This window comes from Coregonus lavaretus (genome assembly GCF_964263955.1).
Source record: "Coregonus lavaretus genome assembly, contig: HAP1_SCAFFOLD_4235, whole genome shotgun sequence".
Lineage (NCBI taxonomy): Eukaryota > Metazoa > Chordata > Actinopteri > Salmoniformes > Salmonidae > Coregonus > Coregonus lavaretus.
Window position 1 is genome coordinate 13103 of NW_028166130.1, and position 22458 is coordinate 35560.

The 22458-nt window shown below is 43.5% G+C and overlaps 1 protein-coding gene across 1 annotated transcript; it reads left to right on the plus strand.

Annotated features, from left to right (window-relative positions):
* The first annotated feature begins 493 nt into the window (after positions 1 to 493).
* LOC311115035 (bcl-2-modifying factor-like) lies at positions 494 to 20701 on the plus strand. Its single transcript, XM_084190250.1, has 5 exons — positions 494 to 607; positions 4180 to 4470; positions 8621 to 8700; positions 8746 to 8856; positions 20575 to 20701. Exons 2-5 carry the CDS (start codon positions 4203 to 4205, stop codon positions 20692 to 20694), a joined length of 579 nt encoding a protein of 192 aa, XP_084046376.1. The 5' UTR covers positions 494 to 607; positions 4180 to 4202; the 3' UTR covers positions 20695 to 20701.
* Positions 20702 to 22458: the final 1757 nt, after the last annotated feature.

Sequence of the window (22458 nt, forward strand, 5' to 3'; positions counted from 1 at the left end):
CAGGGTTACTAGTGAATGACTCATAGTGGATCAACAACAGGGTTACCAGTGAATGACTCATAGTGGATCAACAACATAAAAGTTTGTATAATAATACAACTATAGTTATTGTACCAACACACATTTTGTATAGTTTAAAAATAACAATGATAGCTATAGTTTACCATATTTTGATGTAACACGAAATTGTTATTCTGGTGGCATACAGGGCTTAGTGCAATTAAATCAATGCCTTCAAGGGATAATTTTGCAACAGTAATATCAAATGAAATAAATCACGAAATAGCATTTTTTATAGGCATGGGTTTTGCACGATGGCAAGGCAGAACAAACAAATGGTGTACTGTCACTTTAAGAGAATGTATAAACATGTACGTCATGAATATCTGGTAAGGGGTGGGGCCAGATCCTTGTCTGGGCGGACCAATTTGTCACTGGCGCTTGAGAGAGAAAAAAAAAAACTCATCCAGAAACAGCAAACATTCATTTTAGAGTCTGTAATGCAAACGGTTGAAGGATACACAGCTCTGTTCAATTCTGGAGAATCAGTAACACCAAGTTGACAAGATACCACCCATCACAACGGAAGTAACTTACTTAACTGGCGGTGAGTCCTGCTTGTGATTCAGTTTGTATGGTAATTAATAGAGAAATGAAATGGTGTAGATTTTGGCTGAAGTTGTCAGTGTGCAGCCGGGTCGCCCAGTTTGTAAACAAATGCGGTGAACATGCCCTGGCATCGCGCTGTTGTGATGGAGTGTCTGTCAACCACTTTCCGTTTCCAGTTTCCAGTTTGGCTAAAGTGGGCGCAAACAAGGACGAACTTTAAACTTAGTGCATTAATTAATGTATTTTTGAATCCATGAACATTAGCCTATTTAGTGGGGAATTAATTGCGCCGAGTGACTTTAAAGAGCATGGAAGTGTGTATCGGTTGTTTTGGGGGCAGTCAGCCTCGAAGTTAGAGCGTTGGGCCAGTAACTGCTGGTTCGAATCCCCGAGCCGACAAGGTGAAAAAAATCTGTCGCTGTGCCCTTGAGCAAGGCACTTAACCCCAACTGCTCCAGGGACGCTGGACAATGGTGACCCTGGCCGTGACCCCACTCCCTGCGGGTGTCTCAGTCAGGGGCTTGGGATATGCAAGAAACGCATTTCCATCACACACTTCTACAAGTGTGTAACAGGACAAATATTATTGTATTATTATTTATATTCTTGCTTTGTTTCCTCACACACAACTGTGGTTTAGAAAATCAGCTTTTCGTTGACAGGTTGTGCTGTTGTTCACATTCAGGATTGATTTAGATATGTCTTTGAATGGACAGGCTATTTTAATGTACCGATGGCTGCACCTCCCCAAATTGAACCTGCCAAAAAGAGAGTTGAGCCTTCCACTAGCACGACACCTTTTCATAATGTTCTTCAAACATGGTTCTTGTTAGGGATAGGCCTACGTTTTCATATAGGCTACTTCATAAACGTTTTTTTTTTAAATAGCCTACTGCTAGCATTTTGGTGTAATTTCATCCATTTTTTACAGTGAGATTGGGTCGAGTCCGTGCTCAGCTATGTGGGCAGCCAGCGCCACACACCGGCAGCAGGTGGAATGATTTCGCCGCACTGGACTAGTCTGCTTGGCACGCGCTTCTGTTTTTATTGCAGCAGTTGCAACGCTCGGATTGCGTTATCTATGTGATTTCATCAAGAAAAAAAGTATATTCAATGAAGGACACTTTCCTCCACAATTAACCATTGCTCTGCGCTTTCAAGAGTCCTCTGGCACTGTCATTCACTGTTTTCGCTCCGACACTCAAAAGAGAAATCAGTAGGTAATTTACATGCTTATCACAAATCAGTGTCATTTTATGACAGATTTTCCGTTTGCGCCACACAGTAGCATAAACGACTTGTCTTGTTTACGTAGAGAGTTATGCTCCGCTCTCGAGCTGCCTGCCTGCCACGCGCACCTCAACAGATAAATGTGGTCTAATTGCGTTCCTCGAGACCCACCCTGCGCCGCGTGCTCCCGAAGTCACCCCGATTTTTTTAGGATGAATTAGAATTTAAGAAACCCATTTAGAAAACCAATTTAGGTTCCATTGTATTTAACATTCAATTAGTAGACATTATAGCCGACTTTATATAAAGCTAGTTTTATGGTAATTATATTTAGACTTGGGCTATGCCAATGATGACTCCTACTGAATTCTCCGGTAGCCTGTCACAGGAGCAGGTGCCCGGGTATAGAGCTCACCTTGTGCCCTTACCTTCTGGCAATAGAGAGAGATAGCTAGACGTGCAACAGAGAGGTGGAAGACAGACAGAGAGAGAGAGAGAGAGAGAGAGAGAGAGAGAGAGAGAGAGGTGGAAGACAGACAGAGAGAGAGAGAGGTGGAAGAGAGCCTAGTGCACAGATGGAGCCTCAGAGGGAGGGATCTCTCCGCTGTCTCCGCTGCAGCCTCAGCCCCCTGTGACCACGCGGCAGAGTTTGGCAGGCCTGCCGAGTGCCCCAGGCAGGTTGTGTGTCAGCCTTCTACTCACTGCCAGCGTGATTTCAAGACACTCTTTACTTACTAGTAGCTGTTATATCATGTAGGCTATGGTGTTTAATACTTACTAGTAACTGTTATATCATGTAGGCTATGGTGTTTACTACTTACTAGTAACTGTTATATCATGTAGGCTATGGTGTTTAATACTTACTAGTAGCTGTTATCATGTAGACTATGGTGTTTAATACTTACTAGTAACTGTTATATCATGTAGGCTATGGTGTTTAATACTTACTAGTAGCTGTTATATCATGTAGACTATGGTGTTTAATACTTACTAGTAACTGTTATATCATGTAGGCTATGGTGTTTAATACTTACTAGTAGCTGTTGTATCATGTAGGCTATGGTCGTGGTATCTGAATTACACTTACTGTAGCATACAATAGGAAAGTGGGTAGTAGTGTTACAACATTGCGGTAACTTTGCGCCTCCATCCTGCCAAAGAAAACGATGCAGGTGATTACGGTACATTATGACCTCATTCAACATTATTTTCCCTGTCACCTCGCTGTGCTCGACACAATAACCACAGATCCAGTTTCAGCTCTGGGATTTGCAAGTCAATCCCTCTCTCGTTTGTCACACCCAACAACAGGAAAAGAGACGTACTGTTGTTTTTTTTTAAAGCTTCAATATGTCACTTTTTGGGTGACCCGAACTAAATCACATAGAAATGTAAGTTAGATCTGTCATTGTCGTTGAAAGCAAGTCTAAGAAGCGGTAGATCTGTTCTACGTGCGCTATTTTTACACTTCCCGTTCTTAAATTTAGTTTCTGTGTCTTTTACTTTCAGTTTTGTACACCAGCTTCAAACAGCTGAAAATACAATATTTTGGGTTATGGAAAATATTTTTCACAGCGGTTTAGATGGTACAATGATTCTCTACACTATACCTTCTTATTTTGTCACATAAACTGAAGTTAGTTCATGTGCATCTTGAAGTAAACATGGCAGCTCATAACCTGACATGATGCCCATGTACAGAGAGAGACAGACTGTGTGTGTGTGTGTGTGTGTGTGTGTGTGTGTGTGCAGTGAAAGTTGTTTGTTTTACTTCCCGCTCCATGAAACTAGCTAGTAGCTTATGTGAGGTAGGCACGTGGAGTTTCAGCAGGGACTGTGGTTTCACCCTGGGAAGGGAGCGTTAGTTAACATGCTGCTTTATACCTGTCAGAGGACAGCGGTTGAGAGAGAGAGAGAGAGAGAGAGAGAGAGAGGGAGGGAAAGAGGGAGGGAGAAAGAGCGAGGAAGAGAGAGAGGGAGGGGAAGAGGGAGGGAGGGAGGGAGGGAGGGAGGGAGGGGGCATGGGAAGAGGGAGAGAGGGGGTCTCTGAGAGCTTTAGCTAAAGTGTGCAGGCAGGGGAATATAGTCCTCTGAGTTGTCTGTGCTCTCGGTGTGTGTGTTCTGTGCTGCACTCGGTGTATGTGTGTGTGTCCTCGATGTGTTTGTCCGTGCTGTGCTCTGGTTGACACAGTGAGGCAAATGAAGGTGGTTCTGGTGAGAAGAGACTCCAGGGCCAGATCTGTTAGCCCTCTGTTATTGATGCTGCCTCCTGACACTGATGACGAAGAGCATTTGGGGGCAGCAACATAAATACTCCTGTCTCTCTCCTCTCTCCTGTAGGGAGACGACCTCTGAGGCTCCTAATGGATGATGAAGAGGAGGACATGTCTCTTCAGCGTCGTCCTGTCTCCCAGTGCTGGGGCACCCCCTTCAGGGACATCAAGTTCCACGACAGAGACAGCAGGGACAGAGGAGACACCCAGGACAGGTCTACCCAGACGTCGACTGGACCCAACGCCATTGTCCCACGGTCAGAGGGACACAACATCATGGCACCACAAGGCCACAACAACAACAACACCCTTCCCTGTGGGGTGCAAGACAATCACCAGGCCAGAATACTGTTCCATGGTAAGAAAGGGCAAAGAGGAACCCATTTTAAAATACTATTGGATGTGTGTTTGAATCAGCTTTCCAATTTGTGGACTGTTCCATTGGTTCCATTTGACCAGACAAACTAAATCCGACACAGCTGAACTATATGAAAGGGTTAGCCATGTGTAGCTATTTGACTCAGGGCTGACCAGATCACAGCTACAGTACTAGTGGGGTGTGACTTAGGGGTTTTCCACTAGACCGAGGCACGGACTGTTTCGCAATTCAAAATGGAGATATTGCGCGACATCCAGGTACATTTTTACATTTTACATTTTAGTCATTTAGCAGACGCTCTTATCCAGAGCGACTTACAGGAGCAATTAGGGTTAAGTGCCTTGCTCAAGGGCACATCGACAGATTTTTCACCTAGTTGGCTCGGGGATTAGAACCAGCAACCTTTCGGTTACTGGCACAACGCTCTTAACCACTAAGCTACCTGCCGCCCCAGGTACTCTACCTCACTGTCACGGCAGTGTCGCTAATCATCTCACCACCTTTTACATATTTCATACACACGCTGTCCCACAGGAGAAAACACAGACACACTGTCCCACAGGAGAAAACACAGACACGCTGTCCCACAGGAGAAAACACAGACACGCTGTCCTATAGGAGAAAACACAGACACGCTGTCCTACAGGAGAAAACACAGACACGCTGTCCTATAGGAGAAAACACAGACACGCTGTCCTACAGGAGAAAACACAGACACGCTGTCCTATAGGAGAAAACACAGACACGCTGTCCTACAGGAGAAAACACAGACACGCTGTCCTACAGGAGAAAGCACAGACACGCTGTCCTATAGGAGAAAACACAGACACGCTGTCCTACAGGAGAAAGCACAGACACGCTGTCCTATAGGAGAAAACACAGACATTCTAATTCCAATTCTCTTCCATGCTTTTCTATGGGGGAAATTTGGAAATGGAATCTGGGTAGCACTTTATAATAAGTCTACGTAATAAAGCATTTAAAATGGATTAGTATATACTTTATTCATCATTTATTAATCATTAATCCATTTATAATATGTTTAATATAGGTCATTGTAAACCATTTACTAATCATTTGTTAAGTCTTTTTGCTTGGCCTCATCTAAAGTGTGGCCTATTTATACTTTATAAATAATGTATAAATGTTTTGAGTGACCAGTGTAATTTCTCACCAAAAGATGGACATGCCATTGGTGGACATTCCAGCAGCACCTGATGATCCTTAAGGTCTCAGAATGGCCCCTAGAACATATCAATGGTTAGACAATAAGCCCGCAACAGAAGATGTTAATGGAAATATATCTTATGAGTGGAGTAATGATTAATAAATTATGAAATAAACTATTTACTAATCCATTATAAATGCTTTATGGGGAGTTAGTATAAAGTGCTGCCCAAATTCCAATTCCAAATGTATTTGTAACTAGAATGTCAGTTGACTTCCTGAATTGAAAAGTAATTGACCCCTCTCCATTACTTGAATACATTGTAGCTTGTAGAGTTCCTAGTTGTTTCTTGCACAGATTTTTATTTTTCGTCTGTCTGTCTGTCCCTCCCACCTATCTGTAGACAGAGGAACAGACAGACAGACAGATGTCTGTAGGGTTATGTGAAGATATTTGTTTTCCTAACTGCATGGCATGTAGTGCGTGGCAGTGGCTTAAATAAACACTCTGCCGTGCCACAGCCCAGCACAGCTAGGGTCATCAAAGGTTATTGTTGAGTTCACTTAGGGTGAGTCCCAAATGGTCCCCTTTTTTATAGTGAAATACTGTTTACCAGGGCCCCTTCTGGTGCAATTTGCGACGCACATATTCTGCTCTACCGGCTACCGACGACACGCTCATATACAGTGGGGGAAAAAAGTATTTAGTCAGCCACCAATTGTGCAAGTTCTCCCACTTAAAAAGATGAGAGAGGCCTGTAATATTCATCATAGGTACATGTCAAATATGACAGACAAATTGAGAGAAAAATATCCTGAAAATCACATTGTAGGATTTGTAATGAATTTATTTGCAAATTATGGTGGAAAATAAGTATTTGGTCACCTACAAACAAGCAAGATTTCTGGCTCTCACAGACCTGTAACAACTTCTTTAAGAGGCTCCTCTGTCCTCCACTCGTTACCTGTATTAACGGCACCTGTTTGAACTTGTTATCAGTATAAAAGACACCTGTCCACAACCTCAAACAGTCACACTCCAAACTCCACTATGGCCAAGACCAAAGAGCTGTCAAAGGACACCAGAAACAAAATTGTAGACCTGCACCAGGCTGGGAAGACTGAATCTGCAATAGGTAAGCAGCTTGGTTTGAAGAAATCAAATGTGGGAGCAATTATTAGGAAATGGAAGACATACAAGACCACTGATAATCTCCCTCGTTCTGGGGCTCCACGCAAGATCTCACCCGTGGGGTCAAAATGATCACAAGAACGGTGAGCAAAAATCCCAGAACCACACGGGGGGACCTAGTGAATGACCTGCAAAGAGCTGGGACCAAAGTAACAAAGCCTACCATCAGTAACACACTACGCCGCCAGGGACTCAAATCCTGCAGTGCCAGACGTGTCCCCCTGCTTAAGCCAGTACATGTCCAGGCCCGTCTGAAGTTTGCTAGAGTGCATTTGGATGATCCAGAAGAGGATTGGGAGAATGTCATATGGTTAGATGAAACCAAAATATAACTTTTTGGTAAAAACTCAACTCGTCGTGTTTGGAGGACAAAGAATGCTGAGTTGCATCCAAAGAACACCATACCTACTGTGAAGCATGGGGGTGGAAACATCATGCTTTGGGGCTGTTTTTCTGCAAAGGGACCAGGACGACTGATCCATGTAAAGGAAAGAATGAATGGGGCCATGTATTGTGAGATTTTGAGTGAAAACCTCCTTCCATCAGCAAGGGCATTGAAGATGAAACGTGGCTGGGTCTTTCAGCATGACAATGACCCCAAACACACCGCCCGGGCAACGAAGGAGTAGCTTCGTAAGAAGCATTTCAAGGTCCTGGAGTGGCCTAGCCAGTCTCCAGATCTCAACCCCATAGAAAATCTTTGGAGGGAGTTGAAAGTCTGTGTTGCCCAGTGACAGCCCCAAAACATCACTGCTCTAGAGGAGATCTGCATGGAGGAATGGGCCAAAATACCAGCAACAGTGTGTGAAAACCTTGTGAAGACTTACAGAAAACGTTTGACCTGTGTCATTGCCAACAAAGGGTATATAACAAAGTATTGAGAAACTTTTGTTATTGACCAAATACTTATTTTCCACCATAATTTGCAAATAAATTCATTAAAAATCCTACAATGTGATTTTCTGGATTTTTTTTCTCATTTTGTCTGTCATAGTTGACGTGTACCTATGATGAAAATGACAGGCCTCTCTCATCTTTTTAAGTGGGAGAACTTGCACAATTGGTGGCTGACTAAATACTTTTTTTCCTCACTGTAGAGGGAGTTGCTAGTTTATTTTACAGGATCATTTGACCGTAAGAAACCCATTTGATTTGAAAGCCATATCTGATAGAACCAGTTTAGTGTTACTGACAACGATACAGGTACAGCAGCGGCACGCTAAAGTAAACACTGTTGAGTCAGCTTGCCCGGCCGGTCTTGGTGACAGACAAAAGGAGTGCTGTGTCTCTGTGTCTGAGACATAAAACACAACCACCAGTAAATCTAGAAAGTTTAGCTGCTTGTGTCATTAGACCAGAGTGTTAAAAAAAAAAAAAAAAAAAATATTCCGCTTCACAGGATCAGGTAAAGGGAAGGAGGTCGCTCAACCCCCCCCCCCCCTCTCTCTTAAAATTGTTTTTTAAAACTGCAAAAGAGCATGGATTTCTGCACTTGGGTCAAGCAAAAATCTCATGTATTGATGGTGAATCAGAGGCTAAATCTATTTACATTTACATTTACATCATTTAGCAGACGCTCTTATCCAGAGCGACTTACAGGAGCATTTAGGGTTAAGTGCCTTGCTTAAGGGCACATCGACAGATTTTTCACCTAGTCGGCTCGGGGATTAGAACCAGCGACCTTTCGGTTACTGGCACAACGCTCTTACCCACTAAGCTACCTGCCGCCCTAATCTATGACACTGAACAAAATCCATTTTCTTCCCACAGGCAACGATGGATTCCACTTGCACTTCCCAGCTTGGTTCAAGCCCCTGGACGACCGGGGAGAGAGGCAGAACGGGGAGGGAAGGAGGGAGGAGGAGGAGGAGGAGGAGGAGGAGGGGAGGAGGAGGAGAATGGAGGAGAGACCAGAGGAAGAGCGGGCGGAGGATAGCGCGGAGGCGAGGATCGGACGTAAGCTCCGGGAGATCGGAGACCAGTTCCACCAGGACCATGTTCAACTGGTAAGGGTCAAAGGTTAACTAACTGTTAAGGGGTCAAAGATTAACTAACTGTGTGTGTCTGTGTTCAACTGGTAAGGGGTCAAAGGTTAACCAACTGGTAAGGGGTCAAAGGTTAACTAACTGGAAAGGGGTCAAAGGTTAACTACAGTGGGGGAAAAAAGTATTTAGTCAGCCACCAATTGTGCATGTTCTCCCACTTAAAAAGATGAGAGAGGCCTGTAATTTTCATCATAGGTACACGTAAACTATGACAGACAAATTGAGAATTTTTTTTCCAGAAAATCACATTGTAGGATTTTTTATGAATTTATTTGCAAATTATGGTGGAAAATAAGTATTTGGTCACCTACAAACAAGCAAGATTTCTGGCTCTCACAGACCTGTAACTTCTTCTTTAAGAGGCTCCTCTGTCCTCCACTCGTTACCTGTATTAATGGCACCTGTTTGAACTTGTTATCAGTATAAAAGACACCTGTCCACAACCTCAAACAGTCACACTCCAAACTCCACTATGGCCAAGACCAAAGAGCTGTCAAAGGACACCAGAAACAAAATTGTAGACCTGCACCAGGCTGGGAAGACTGAATCTGCAATAGGTAAGCAGCTTGGTTTGAAGAAATCAACTGTGGGAGCAATTATTAGGAAATGGAAGACATACAAGACCACTGATAATCTCCCTCGATCTGGGGCTCCACGCAAGATCTCACGCCGTGGGGTCACAATGATCACAAGAACGGTGAGCAAAAATCCCAGAACCACACGGGGGGACCTAGTGAATGACCTGCAGAGAGCTGGGACCAAAGTAACAAAGCCTACCATCAGTAACACACTACGCCGCCAGGGACTCAAATCCTGCAGTGCCAGACGTGTCCCCCTGCTTAAGCCAGTACATGTCCAGGCCCGTCTGAAGTTTGCTAGAGTGCATTTGGATGATCCAGAAGAGGATTGGGAGAATGTCATATGGTCAGATGAAACCAAAATATAACTTTTTGGTAAAAACTCAACTCGTCGTGTTTGGAGGACAAAGAATGCTGAGTTGCATCCAAAGAACACCATACCTACTGTGAAGCATGGGGGTGGAAACATGCTTTGGGGCTGTTTTTCTGCAAAGGGACCAGGACGACTGATCCGTGTAAAGGAAAGAATGAATGGGGCCATGTATCGTGAGATTTTGAGTGAAAACCTCCTTCCATCAGCAAGGGCATTGAAGATGAAACGTGGCTGGGTCTTTCAGCATGACAATGATCCCAAACACACCGCCCGGGCAACGAAGGAGTGGCTTCGTAAGAAGCATTTCAAGGTCCTGGAGTGGCCTAGCCAGTCTCCAGATCTCAACCCCATAGAAAATATTTGGAGGGAGTTGAATGTCCGTGTTGCCCAGCGACAGACCCAAAACATCACTGCTCTAGAGGAGATCTGCATGGAGGAATGGGCCAAAATACCAGCAACAGTGTGTGAAAACTGTTTGACCTGTGTCATTGCCAACAAAGGGTATATAACAAAGTATTGAGAAACTTTTGTTATTGACCAAATACTTATTTTCCACCATAATTTGCAAATAAATTCATAAAAAAATCCTACAATGTGATTTTCTGGATTTTTTTTCCTAATTTTGTCTGTCATAGTTGACGTGTACCTATGATGAAAATTACAGGCCTCTCTCATCCTTTTAAGTGGGAGAACTTGCACAATTGGTGGCTGACTAAATACTTTTTTCCCCCACTGTAACTGTATGGTGTGTGTGTGTGTGTGGCTACGAGCTAGGGCCACCCACTGCCAGACTCCTGTGTCTTGTGGCTCTTCACTGTGAAAAGAAAAGGACCCAACATTTTGCCAGCTGGGGTAGTTACAAATATGCCTGCTAAAAATAGAGCTCTGTCACTGATTCAACCACATTCTGGGATAGAACCATTCAAAATAACAATTTTCCCCCAACCCAACCACAAATTACCAACCAGATATGCTAGAGGGTGGTGCCAGGTCACCCGAGTCCATAAAGTATTATTTACAGTGAAAAGGAGGTTGGTTCTTAGTTTAAAACTGCACTTCTAAAATATAATCCTACCATATTGTCTGCTAAATGACTCAAACGTAAATGTAAATCTACTGACTTTCTAGTCAAGTATTTTAGCATCTCAATCTGGCTGTCGAGGTATGGACTGGGTCGTTCAGAAAGCACCTGGAGCCAGCTCCCCGTAGAGAAGCGATAGAATATCTACTCTTCTGTCTCCGACCCTGTCTCCTCCTCGGGCTTTTGTCTCACTCCTTTCCGGTCACTTAAAAGCAAAAGGATGGAAGAATAATAGAGAGAAGTTGAGTCGTCGTTGTTGAGTTGTGTTATACATATCAGTTAGCATAGATGTGGTGAAGTTGAGTCGTCGTTGTTGAGTTATGTTATACATATCAGTTAGCATAGATGTGGTGAAGTTGAGTCGTCGTTGTTGAGTTGTGTTATACATATCAGTTAGCATAGATGTGGTGAAGTTGAGTCGTCGTTGTTGAGTTGTGTTATACATATCAGTTAGCATAGATGTGGTGAAGTTGAGTCGTCGTTGTTGAGTTGTGTTATACATATCAGTTAGCATAGATGTGGTGAAGTTGAGTCGTCGTTGTTGAGTTGTGTTATACATATCAGTTAGCATAGATGTGGTGAAGTTGAGTCGTCGTTGTTGAGTTGTGTTATACATATCAGTTAGCATAGATGTGGTGAAGTTGAGTCGTCGTTGTTGAGTTGTGTTATACATATCAGTTAGCATAGATGTGGTGAAGTTGAGTCGTCGTTGTTGAGTTGTGTTATACATCTCAGTTAGCATAGATGTGGTGAAGTTGAGTCGTCGTTGTTGAGTTGTGTTATCCATATCAGTTAGCATAGATGTGGTGAAGTTGAGTCGTCGTTGTTGAGTTGTGTTATACATATCAGTTAGCATAGATGTGGTGAAGTTGAGTCGTCGTTGTTGAGTTGTGTTATACATATCAGTTAGCATAGATGTGGTGAAGTTGAGTCGTCGTCGTTGAGTTGTGTTATACATATCAGTTATATACAGTGGGGAAAAAAAGTATTTAGTCAGCCACCAATTGTGCAAGTTCTCCCACTTAAAAAGATGAGAGAGGCCTGTAATTTTCATCATAGGTACACGTCAACTATGACAGACAAAATGAGAAAAAAAAATCCAGAAAATCACATTGTAGGATTTTTAATGAATTTATTTGCAAATTATGGTGGAAAATAAGTATTTGGTCAATAACAAAAGTTTCTCAATACTTTGTTATATACCCTTTGTTGGCAATGACACAGGTCAAACGTTTTCTGTAAGTCTTCACAAGGTTTTCACACACTGTTGCTGGTATTTTGGCCCATTCCTCCATGCAGATCTCCTCTAGAGCAGTGATGTTTTGGGGCTGTCGCTGGGCAACACAGACTTTCAACTCCCTCCAAAGATTTTCTATGGGGTTGAGATCAGGAGACTGGCTAGGCCACTCCAGGACCTTGAAATGCTTCTTACGAAGCCACTCCTTCATTGCCCGGGCGGTGTGTTTGGGATCATTGTCATGCTGAAAGACCCAGCCACGTTTCATCTTCAATGCCCTTGCTGATGGAAGGAGGTTTTCACTCAAAATCTCACGATACATGGCCCCATTCATTCGTTCCTTTACACCACATATGTCAGAGTCAAGGCCCGCGGGCCACATCCGGCCCGCGAGAAGGTTTTTTACGGCCCCTGGGATGATCTTGATTTATTATTAGAACCGGCCCGCAGACCGCAGCAAGCCGGCAGCCCGCAGATCTTTTACACGCACCAATACTACATTTCCCACAATGCAACGGTGACGCACCGAGCAGTAGGCTGCTTCATTTCAATATTTATTGGCACAGCAGTCGTCAGCATCACAGTAAAATTAACTTTCAGATACCCATCAAAAATGGCAAAACGGAAGGTGGACACTGAGAACCGGGGGTTTCAAACAAGGTGGGAGTCGGAGTATATGTTCACGGAGGTAGCTGGAAAACCTGTGTGTCTTCTGTGTGGAGAAAGTGTGGCGGTACTGAAAGAGTATAATCTGAGACGACATTATGAAACGAAACACGCGGACAAAAACAAGAATATGGACATGGAACAAATGCCCCAGCTGCGCATCCAGGCTGCTCAAACGTTGTCTATGTTTGGCAGCACATACCTGTGTGAACAACTGTTTTCTTTGATGAACCTGAACAAAACATCACACAGAAGTCGACTTACTGCTGAACACCTCCACTCAATTCTGAGGATTTCCTCAGCTCAGAGCCTTACCCCGAACATTGATGAACTTGTGGAAAAGATGGGACACCACCAAGTATCACCCTCAACCTCAAACAAGTGAACATTACTGTGCAATCACATATTTAGAGTTTTTACTCAGTTCAAGTTTAAAAGTTCAAGTTTAATATTTGTTTTCACTGCATGTTACTTCTCCTTAAACAAAGTGTTGTTTTTGATTAATAGATTTTTGCACTTTATTTTATTGTATTTCAATCCAATTATATTTTAAAAATATTTCAGTTGAGTGGATGATAGAAAATTGCTATTATTGTTTTTTTCTTTGAAGTAAATTTAGCCCACTTTTGCTAAAATAGAAAATATAGGCTACTGATGGTGCCTTGAATACCGGTTTCTTTCATTTAATGTTCATGTTATGGGGATTTTTATATAAAGGAAATTTGTCTTTTGTGTCTGTTGAAAATTAAAGATTACTGACAGAGCCATAAGAAAATATTGCTTTATTTATCTGATCATATTGGAATATATTTGTTAGGTTTTCAGTAGGTTCAATTAGGTTCACTAGACTATATGCGTCATTTAAAAAATTTTCAATGAACATTCGAACAGTCCGGCCCTCGGCTTGTAGCTAAATTTTTTATTTGGCCCTCCGTCCATTTGACTTTGACACCCCTGCTTTACACGGATCAGTCGTCCTGGTCCCTTTGCAGAAAAACAGCCCCAAAGCATGATGTTTCCACCCCCATGCTTCACAGTAGGTATGGTGTTCTTTGGATGCAACTCAGCATTCTTTGTCCTCCAAACACGACGAGTTGATTTTTTACCAAAAAGTTATATTTTGGTTTCATCTGACCATATGACATTCTCCCAATCCTCTTCTGGATCATCCAAATGCACTCTAGCAAACTTCAGACAGGCCTGGACATTTACTGGCTTAAGCAGGCGGACACGTCTTGCACTGCAGGATTTGAGTCCCTGGCGGCGTAGTGTGTTACTGATGGTAGGCTTTGTTACTTTGGTCCCAGCTCTCTGCAGGTCATTCACTAGGTCCCCCCGTGTGGTTCTGGGATTTTTGCTCACCGTTCTTGTGATCATTTTGACCCTACGGGGTGAGATCTTGCGTGGAGCCCCAGATCGAGGGAGATTATCAGTGGTCTTGTATGTCTTCCATTTCCTAATAATTGCTCCCACAGTTGATTTCTTCAAACCAAGCTGCTTACCTATTGCAGATTCAGTCTTCCCAGCCTGGTGCAGGTCTACAATTTTGTTTCTGGTGTCCTTTGTCAGCTCTTTGGTCTTGGCCATAGTGGAGTTTGGAGTGTGACTGTTTGAGGTTGTGGACAGGTGTCTTTTATACTGATAACAAGTTCAAACAGATGCCATTAATACAGGTAACGAGTGGAGGACAGAGGAGCCTCTTAAAGAAGAAGTTACAGGTCTGTGAGAGCCAGAAATCTTGCTTGTTTGTAGGTGACCAAATACTTATTTTCCACCATAATTTGCAAATAAATTCATAAAAAATCCTACAATGTGATTTTCTGGATTTCTTTTTCTCAATTTGTCTTTCATAGTTTACGTGTACCTATGATGAAAATTACAGGCCTCTCTCATCTTTTTAAGTGGGAGAACTTGCACAAATAGTGGCTGACTAAATACTTTTTTGCCCCACTGTATAAATAGAACATCATCATGTTTTGGTCACGGAGAAAAAAAGCACATGGCTAACTAGTTGGCTACAGCAGGTTCTACCGTTTCACAATAGCCTCTAGTTATTACTTCTAAACAAAATACGTTTTCGGGTTGATTCTTGTTGTGTGGTTTACTGTTTGAACAGTCGCTGATATTACATCTGGTTATCAATGCAAAATAGGCTACTTTGATGAATAACCTATAGATCAGATCAAGGAACCAAGCGACAACACTGCCCCCACGGCTGCGGAAGGAATGATACGGCTCATCTCAATTTTCAGGTAGTACAAACGTACGTTGAATGCCGGAGTTTATAGTTTTACAAAATGACATTGCAACACTGCGCTACGCTCCGAATCTTGCGTCTCCGTAGAGCTTGTAGTAAGCTTAAGTGTTAGTCCATGAGATGGAGAGCGACAGACAGGCAGACAGGCAGACAGGCAGACAGACAGGCAGACAGACAGGCAGACAGACAGACAGACAGACAGACAGACAGACAGACAGACAGACAGACAGACAGACAGACAGACAGACAGACAGACAGACAGACAGACAGACAGACAGACAGACAGACAGTCAGATGGTAACACAGAGAGAGAGACAGTAACAGACAGACAGAGAGACAGACAGATGGTAACACAGAGAGAGAGACAGTAACAGAGAGACAGGCAGATGGTAACACAGAGAGCGAGACAGTAACAGAGAGACAGACAGATGGTAACACAGAGAGAGAGACAGTAACAGAGAGACAGGCAGATGGTAACACAGAGAGAGAGACAGTAACAGAGAGACAGACAGATGGTAACACAGAGAGCGAGATGAGGTCAGAGTGAGACGTGTGGGTTGGCTGGGCCAGCTGTTTATATGCCTGTCTAAAAATAGAACCGTGACTTACTCAACACAGACATAACCGGTAACGCAACGACTACCCACAATACTTCACTCACTCGCTCGCTCACCCCACTGACTGGCTCAATGTCTGTATGTGTGTGTGTGTGTGCGTGTATGACAGAGAGAGATACAGTAAGAGCTGTGTTTGTGTGTGTGTGTGTGTGTGTGTGTGTGTGTATGACAGAGAGAGATACAGTAAGAGCTGTGTGTGTGTGTGTGTGTGTGTGTGTGTGTGTGTGTGTGTGTGTGTGTGTGTGTGTGTGTGTGTGTGTGTGTGTGACAGTAAGAGCTATTGTGTTTTTATCTAATAGCGACAGGAGAGAGAAAGTTTGTTGTTTTTATCGTGAATGATCTGAGAATATTGTCAACAAAACCTGTCAAAGTAGTGTTCAAACAAAACAACATATGCTGCTCAAGTCTGTTTGTATTAGTTCTACCTACCTACCTACCTACCTACCTACCAGATCTACCTACCTATCAGATCTACCTATCAGATCTACCTACCAGATCTACCTACCTATCAGATCTACCTATCAGATCTACCTATCTATCTATCAGATCTAGCTATCAGATCTACCTACCTACCAGATCTACCTACCTATCAGATCTACCTATCAGATCTACCTACCAGATCTATCTATCTCAGATGTATCTGTCAGATGTATCTATCTATCTCCCACGGGGGACCAGTATATACAAAAAAAAAAATTATGCACTCATTAACTGTAAGTCGCTCTGGATAAGAGCATCTGCTAAATGACTAAAATGTAAATGTATCTGTCAGATGAAGCACTTTAGGATTGTTCCTGTCAGTCCAAAATCCCTGTCATACAACATGTCCAATGTCTGCTCTGGGATCCATCCCTTTTCTTGGATTCTGGACACTTTTTAAGTCATATTAAAAGACAGAAATCAAAAGACTCAGCTAAATATATACTGAACAAAAATATAAATGCAACATGTAAAGTGTTGGGCCCATGTGTCATGAGCTGAAATAAAAGATCCCAGAAATGTTCCATACTCACAAAGTTTATTTATTTCAATTGACTGATTTCCTTACATGTACTGCAACTCAGAAAAAATCGTTGAAATTGTTGCATGTTGCGTTTTATATTTTCTTTCAGTTGCGATGTTAAAAAGTCAATGATATCAAAAGGTCATTGGAATGAAGGGCCTAAAGAAAATTAGAACAAAATATGTTGTACCTTGATGCCAGGGTAGTTAGATGCCAGGGTAGTTAGATGCCAGGGTAGTTAGATGCCAGGTTAGTTAAATGCCACGGTAGTTAGATGCCACGGTAGTTAGATGCCAGGGTGGTTAGATGCCAGGGTGGTTAGATGCCGAGGTAGTTAGATGCCACGGTAGTTAGATGCCACGGTAGTTAGATGCCGAGGTAGTTAGATGCCAGGGTAGTTAGATGCCGAGGTAGTTAGATGCCGAGGTAGTTAGATGCCACGGTAGTTAGATGCCACGGTAGTTAGATGCCAGGGTGGTTAGATGCCGAGGTAGTTAGATGCCACGGTAGTTAGATGCCACGGTAGTTAGATGCCACGGTAGTTAGATGCCAGGGTGGTTAGATGCCGAGGTAGTTAGATGCCAGGGTAGTTAGATGCCAGGGTAGTTAGATGCCAGGGTAGTTAGATGCCACAGTGGTTAGATGCCAGGGTAGTTAGATGCCGGGGTAGTTAGATGCCAGGGTGGTTAGATGCCGGGGTGGTTAGATGCCGAGGTAGTTAGATGCCAGGGTAGTTAGATGCCAGGGTGGTTAGATGCCAGGGTAGTTAGATGCCAGGGTGGTTAGATGCCACGGTAGTTAGATGCCAGGGTAGTTAGATGCCAGGGTAGTTAGATGCCAGGGTAGTTAGATGCCAGGGTAGTTAGATGCCAGGGTAGTTAGATGCCAGGGTAGTTAGATGCCAGGGTAGTTAGATGCCAGGGTGGTTAGATGCCAGGGTAGTTAGATGCCAGGGTGGTTAGATGCCAGGGTAGTTAGATGCCAGGGTGGTTAGATGCCAGGGTGGTTAGATGCCAGGGTAGTTAGATGCCAGGGTAGTTAGATGCCAGGGTGGTTAGATGCCAGGGTGGTTAGATGCCAGGGTGGTTAGATGCCAGGGTAGTTAGATGCCAGGGTGGTTAGATGCCAGGGTGGTTAGATGCCAGGGTAGTTAGATGCCAGGGTGGTTAGATGCCGAGGTAGTTAGATGCCAGGGTGGTTAGATGCCAGGGTGGTTAGATGCCACGGTAGTTAGATACCGAGGTAGTTAGATGCCGAGGTAGTTAGATGCCAGGGTAGTTAGATGCCAGGGTGGTTAGATGCCACGGTAGTTAGATGCCGGGGTAGTTAGATGCAGGGGTAGTTAGATGCCGGGGTAGTTAGATGCAAGGGTAGCTTAAGAAAAACGTTAAAAGTCAGTCTTTTCCACTACCCACAGTGAAGTGCACAGAGAGAATCCCGAAACAGACCATGCCAGGGTAGGACTGCTGTTTGAAGTAATATTCTTTAAATGGTCCCTGCAGCATAACATTAAGACAATTAAGCTCAATTAGGGGGGTGTTTAGTGGCGCTGGTTTAACTCGGTTCAGTCTGCTCTGCTCTGCTAGGGCTGCATCAAATAGTCTGGGAGAGGGAGAGACTGCCTTGCTCTGGCTGGGAGAGACCTGCCTACTGCTCTGTAGAGAGAGGGAGAGAGGGGGAGGCAGAGAGAGAGAGAGAGGGAGAAATAGGGAATCTAGAGATACAGTTAAAGAGAGGGTTGGGGATAAAGAGAACGAGAGAGATTGAAACTGGCAGATGCTTACCCAACCTGTTGCAATACCCAGACCAGCTCTTCAGTCAGAAAGCTTACGAGAGGAGAGGAGAGGAGAGGAGAGGAGAGGAGAGGAGAGGAGAGGAGAGGAGAGAGCAGCTGCTATACACCCCAAATAGAAAGTGACAGATCTAGGAGGAGGAGGAGGGCATCAGAGGGTTTCTTGTCTGGAGCAGCAGTGCCTTGCCTTGTTATGATCATTAGTCAGTTAACGTGTATATTACTGATACTGCCTGGGGGGGGGGGGGGGGGGTCTTTCTCTGTCTCAGCCTCAGAGAGGTTGTTTATTTACATTTACGTCATTTAGCAGACGCTCTTATCCAGAGCGACTTACAAATTGGTGCATTCAACTTATGATAGCAAGTGGGACTCTGCATGACTCTTCCTAACCTGGAGGAGTGGCTGTATTGTCTTGCTCTTAGCCAGCACACATGCCCTATTTGGTAAAAGACCAAGTCCATATTATGGCAAGAACAGCTCAAATAAGCAAAGAGAAACAACAGTCCATCATTACTTTAAGACATGTTTGGTCAGTCAATCCGGAAAATTTCAAGTGCAGTCGCAAAAACCATCAAGCGCTATGATGAAACTGGCTCTCATGAGGACCGCCACAGGAATGGATGGCCCAGAGTTACCGGCCTCAGAAATTGCAGCCCAAATAAATGCTTCACAGAGTTCAAGTAACAGACACATCTCAACATCAACTGTTCAGAGGAGACTGTGTGAATCAGGCCTTCATGGTCGAATTGGTGCAAAGAAACCACTACTAAAGGACACCAATAATAAGAAGAGACTTGCTTGGACCAAGAAACACGAGCAATGGACATTAGACCGGTGGAAATGTGTCCTTTGGTCTGCAGTCCAAATTTGAGATTTTTGGTTCCAACCGCCGTGTCTTTGTGAGACGCGGTGTGGCTGAACGGATGATCTCTGCATGTGTGGTTCCCACCGTAAAGCATGGAGGAGGAAGTGTTATGTTGTGGGGGTGCATTGCTGGTGACACTGTCTGTGATTTATTTAGAATTCAAGGCACACTTAACCAGCATGGCTACCACAGCATTCTCCAGCGATATGCCATCCCATCTGGGTTGGGCTTAGTGGGACTATCATTTGTTTTTCAACAGGACAATGACCCAACACACCTCCAGGCTGTGTAAGGGCTATTTGACCAAGTAGCAGAGCGATGGAGTGCAGCATCAGATGACCTCCACAATCCCCCGACCTCAACCAAATTGAGATGGTTTGGGATGAGTCGGACCGCAGAGTGAAGGAAAAGCAGCCAATAAGTGCTCAGCATATGTGGGAACTCCTTCAAGACTGTTGGAAAAGCATTCCAGGTGAAGCTGGTTGAGAGAATGCCAAGAGTGTGCAAAGCTGTCATCAAGGCAAAGGGTGGCTATTTGAAGAATCTCAAATATAAAATATATTTTGATTTGTTTAACACTTTTTTTGATTCAAAATGTGTTATTTCATAGTTTTGATGTCTTCACTATTATTCTACAATGTAGAAAATAGTAAAAATAAAGAAAAACCCTTGAATGAGTAGGTGTTCTGTAAAAAATGTAAAAAAAAATGTGTTTGAGAACTCTTGACCGGTAGCTAGCTCATAGTTGTGAAGTAAAACGTTTTGCTTTGTGTATATCTAGTTTCGTCTGTTGTTGCCGTTGACCCGGCTGGAAGAAGGTTCAGTGAATGGGGAGGTGAAGCCTGACGTAATACAGTAAGGGGGAGTGCGAGTGCTTCTCAAATGTATTGTTTTATTCATTCTCCACACTCTCGTCCTCCACAAGAACGTACTCAAGAGAACGTGGTCGGAGTATGCACTTGGAGCATGAGAATATGGAGCACGGTAGTATGCATATTGAGAAACACCCAGAGTGTAACTTATTGTTTCCAGTAATTTGTTGCTGATGGTAACTACAGTAGCAGTGACAGTGATGATGGTTATGGCGGTGGACGAGTTACTGCAAGGCACTTTGGGCTATTTGTTGCTGTAAAAATGGCTATTGAACACATTTCTACTGATTTGATTGATTAATACTAATCTCCCTCCCTCTCTCTTCTCTTCCTCACAGTTCCTGCGGCATCAGAGGGATGTCCTACCAGTCTGGATGCGTCTGACCATGGCCCTCTACGGCTTCCTGTTTAACAGAGAGGCCCCCGCCGTACCCCACCTGAGAGGACAGGAGAGATGAGGGGGGGGGGGGGTAGGGTTACCCCCTAAAACCCTCCACCCACCTCGGGTGTCTCCTCTCGCCTCCTCCCGTCCCCGAAAACAAGGGACCAGACTTGTAGATGGCACTGTATGATGGAACACGGGTTTGGATTCCTTTTTTTTTTAATCAGACGAAGAAGAAGAGAAGGATAGTCACTGCTGGACGGAGAATCACGTTCCTTCTCTCTGTCTCTCTCTCTCTTCTCCTCTTTCTTTATGATGAAGAAGAAGCCATGCTGTTTGAAGATATAAATATTTTATAAAATATATAAAACTATTTAGTACAGTAGATAGCATCTTTTTGGTTTGGTTTGAAAACACACCAAAAGGAAATGGTCTTGTGAAGGTATTGTGGACATGGAAGGTCGCGATGTTCTTGTGAAAGTCTTGTGGACTTGGAAGGTCTTAAGAAATTCTACTCACCCACCCACAATGATGTTAACAACAAGCACATTTCAGAATTGTATTTTCTGAAGAAAACAAACTCCATGTAACTAAATATTTTCACTGTTCCACACCGATCTATATATGAAAATGGTTGTCATAAAGATTCTGTGGTGGTGTTTTCAAGACAAGCGCGGTCTTAATACATGTCTTGCAGATCTCCGGGGGTAGATTGAGAGATATTGTCTTATCCTGTGTCTTTTGATGATGCCATCCCACCAGCAGTTTGTCTGAAGTGGTTTTAAGATTTAAGATTCAGTCTGAATGAGATGAATGCCAGATCCATTTTTATCAACAGGATAAATGTATACTTGAATGTATGTGTACTTAAAGATCCTAAGACTTAGGTCTGCAATGCATTCAATCAAGCAACCTGACTTTGATTTGAAGTTCAGTGTGAGTAGGCATCTAGTGTCGTGAAACCAAAATCAAATCGCAAGCACAAATTTCTCTGTCGGAGTTGAGGACTTACTCCTGTGGAAAAGCTTTTTGATAAACCCATCTTTATTTATCTGGCTGGATTGACAATCACAACCAACAGACCGACCAACAGACCGACCAACAGACCCGGTGATTTGATACATCAAGTTCTGTCTGTTGTTGCACTATGGGTCTGCTGTGAAAAAGGCAAATAAAAGTTGTTGTACAATCAACGATTGGAGCAATAGACTAACCAGTGGAGAGGCACTAAACCTTAGGGATCTATTGCAGTTACAATCAACTTGGCATTCATGGAAGAACAGCTCTCTAACAAGGCAATCAATCAATCAATCGTTCAAATGAAGTTCATCTTCACATTTGACTATGTCAAATGTGAAGATTAAATATATTAAATAGATTAAATAGATTTCACCTTTTACTCTCTCTCTCATCACTATCTTAGTGTGAATCACTTTGGCTTCAACTCCCATACACAGATACAATTGCAATGTATTCAAACATGAGTAAATCCACAATAGATTTACTGATATCTCAGCAGCAACAGTTATAGTGAGTCTGGGCTCCCGAGTGGCGCAGCGGTCTAAGGCACTGCATCTCAGTGCTCGAGGCGTCACTACAGACCCCCCTGGGTTCGATTCCAGGCTGTATCACAATCCGGCCGTGATTGGGAGTCCCATAGGTGCGGCGCACAATTGGTCCAGCGTCGTCTGGGTTTGGCCGGTGTAGGCCGTCATTGTAAATAAGAATTTGTTCTTAACTGACTTGCCTAGTTAAATAAAGGTTAAAATATAAATAAACATTGTTAACTACACCATTTCTCCACCTATGGCCTAGAACCTGTGTAGGGTATGTGACGGCG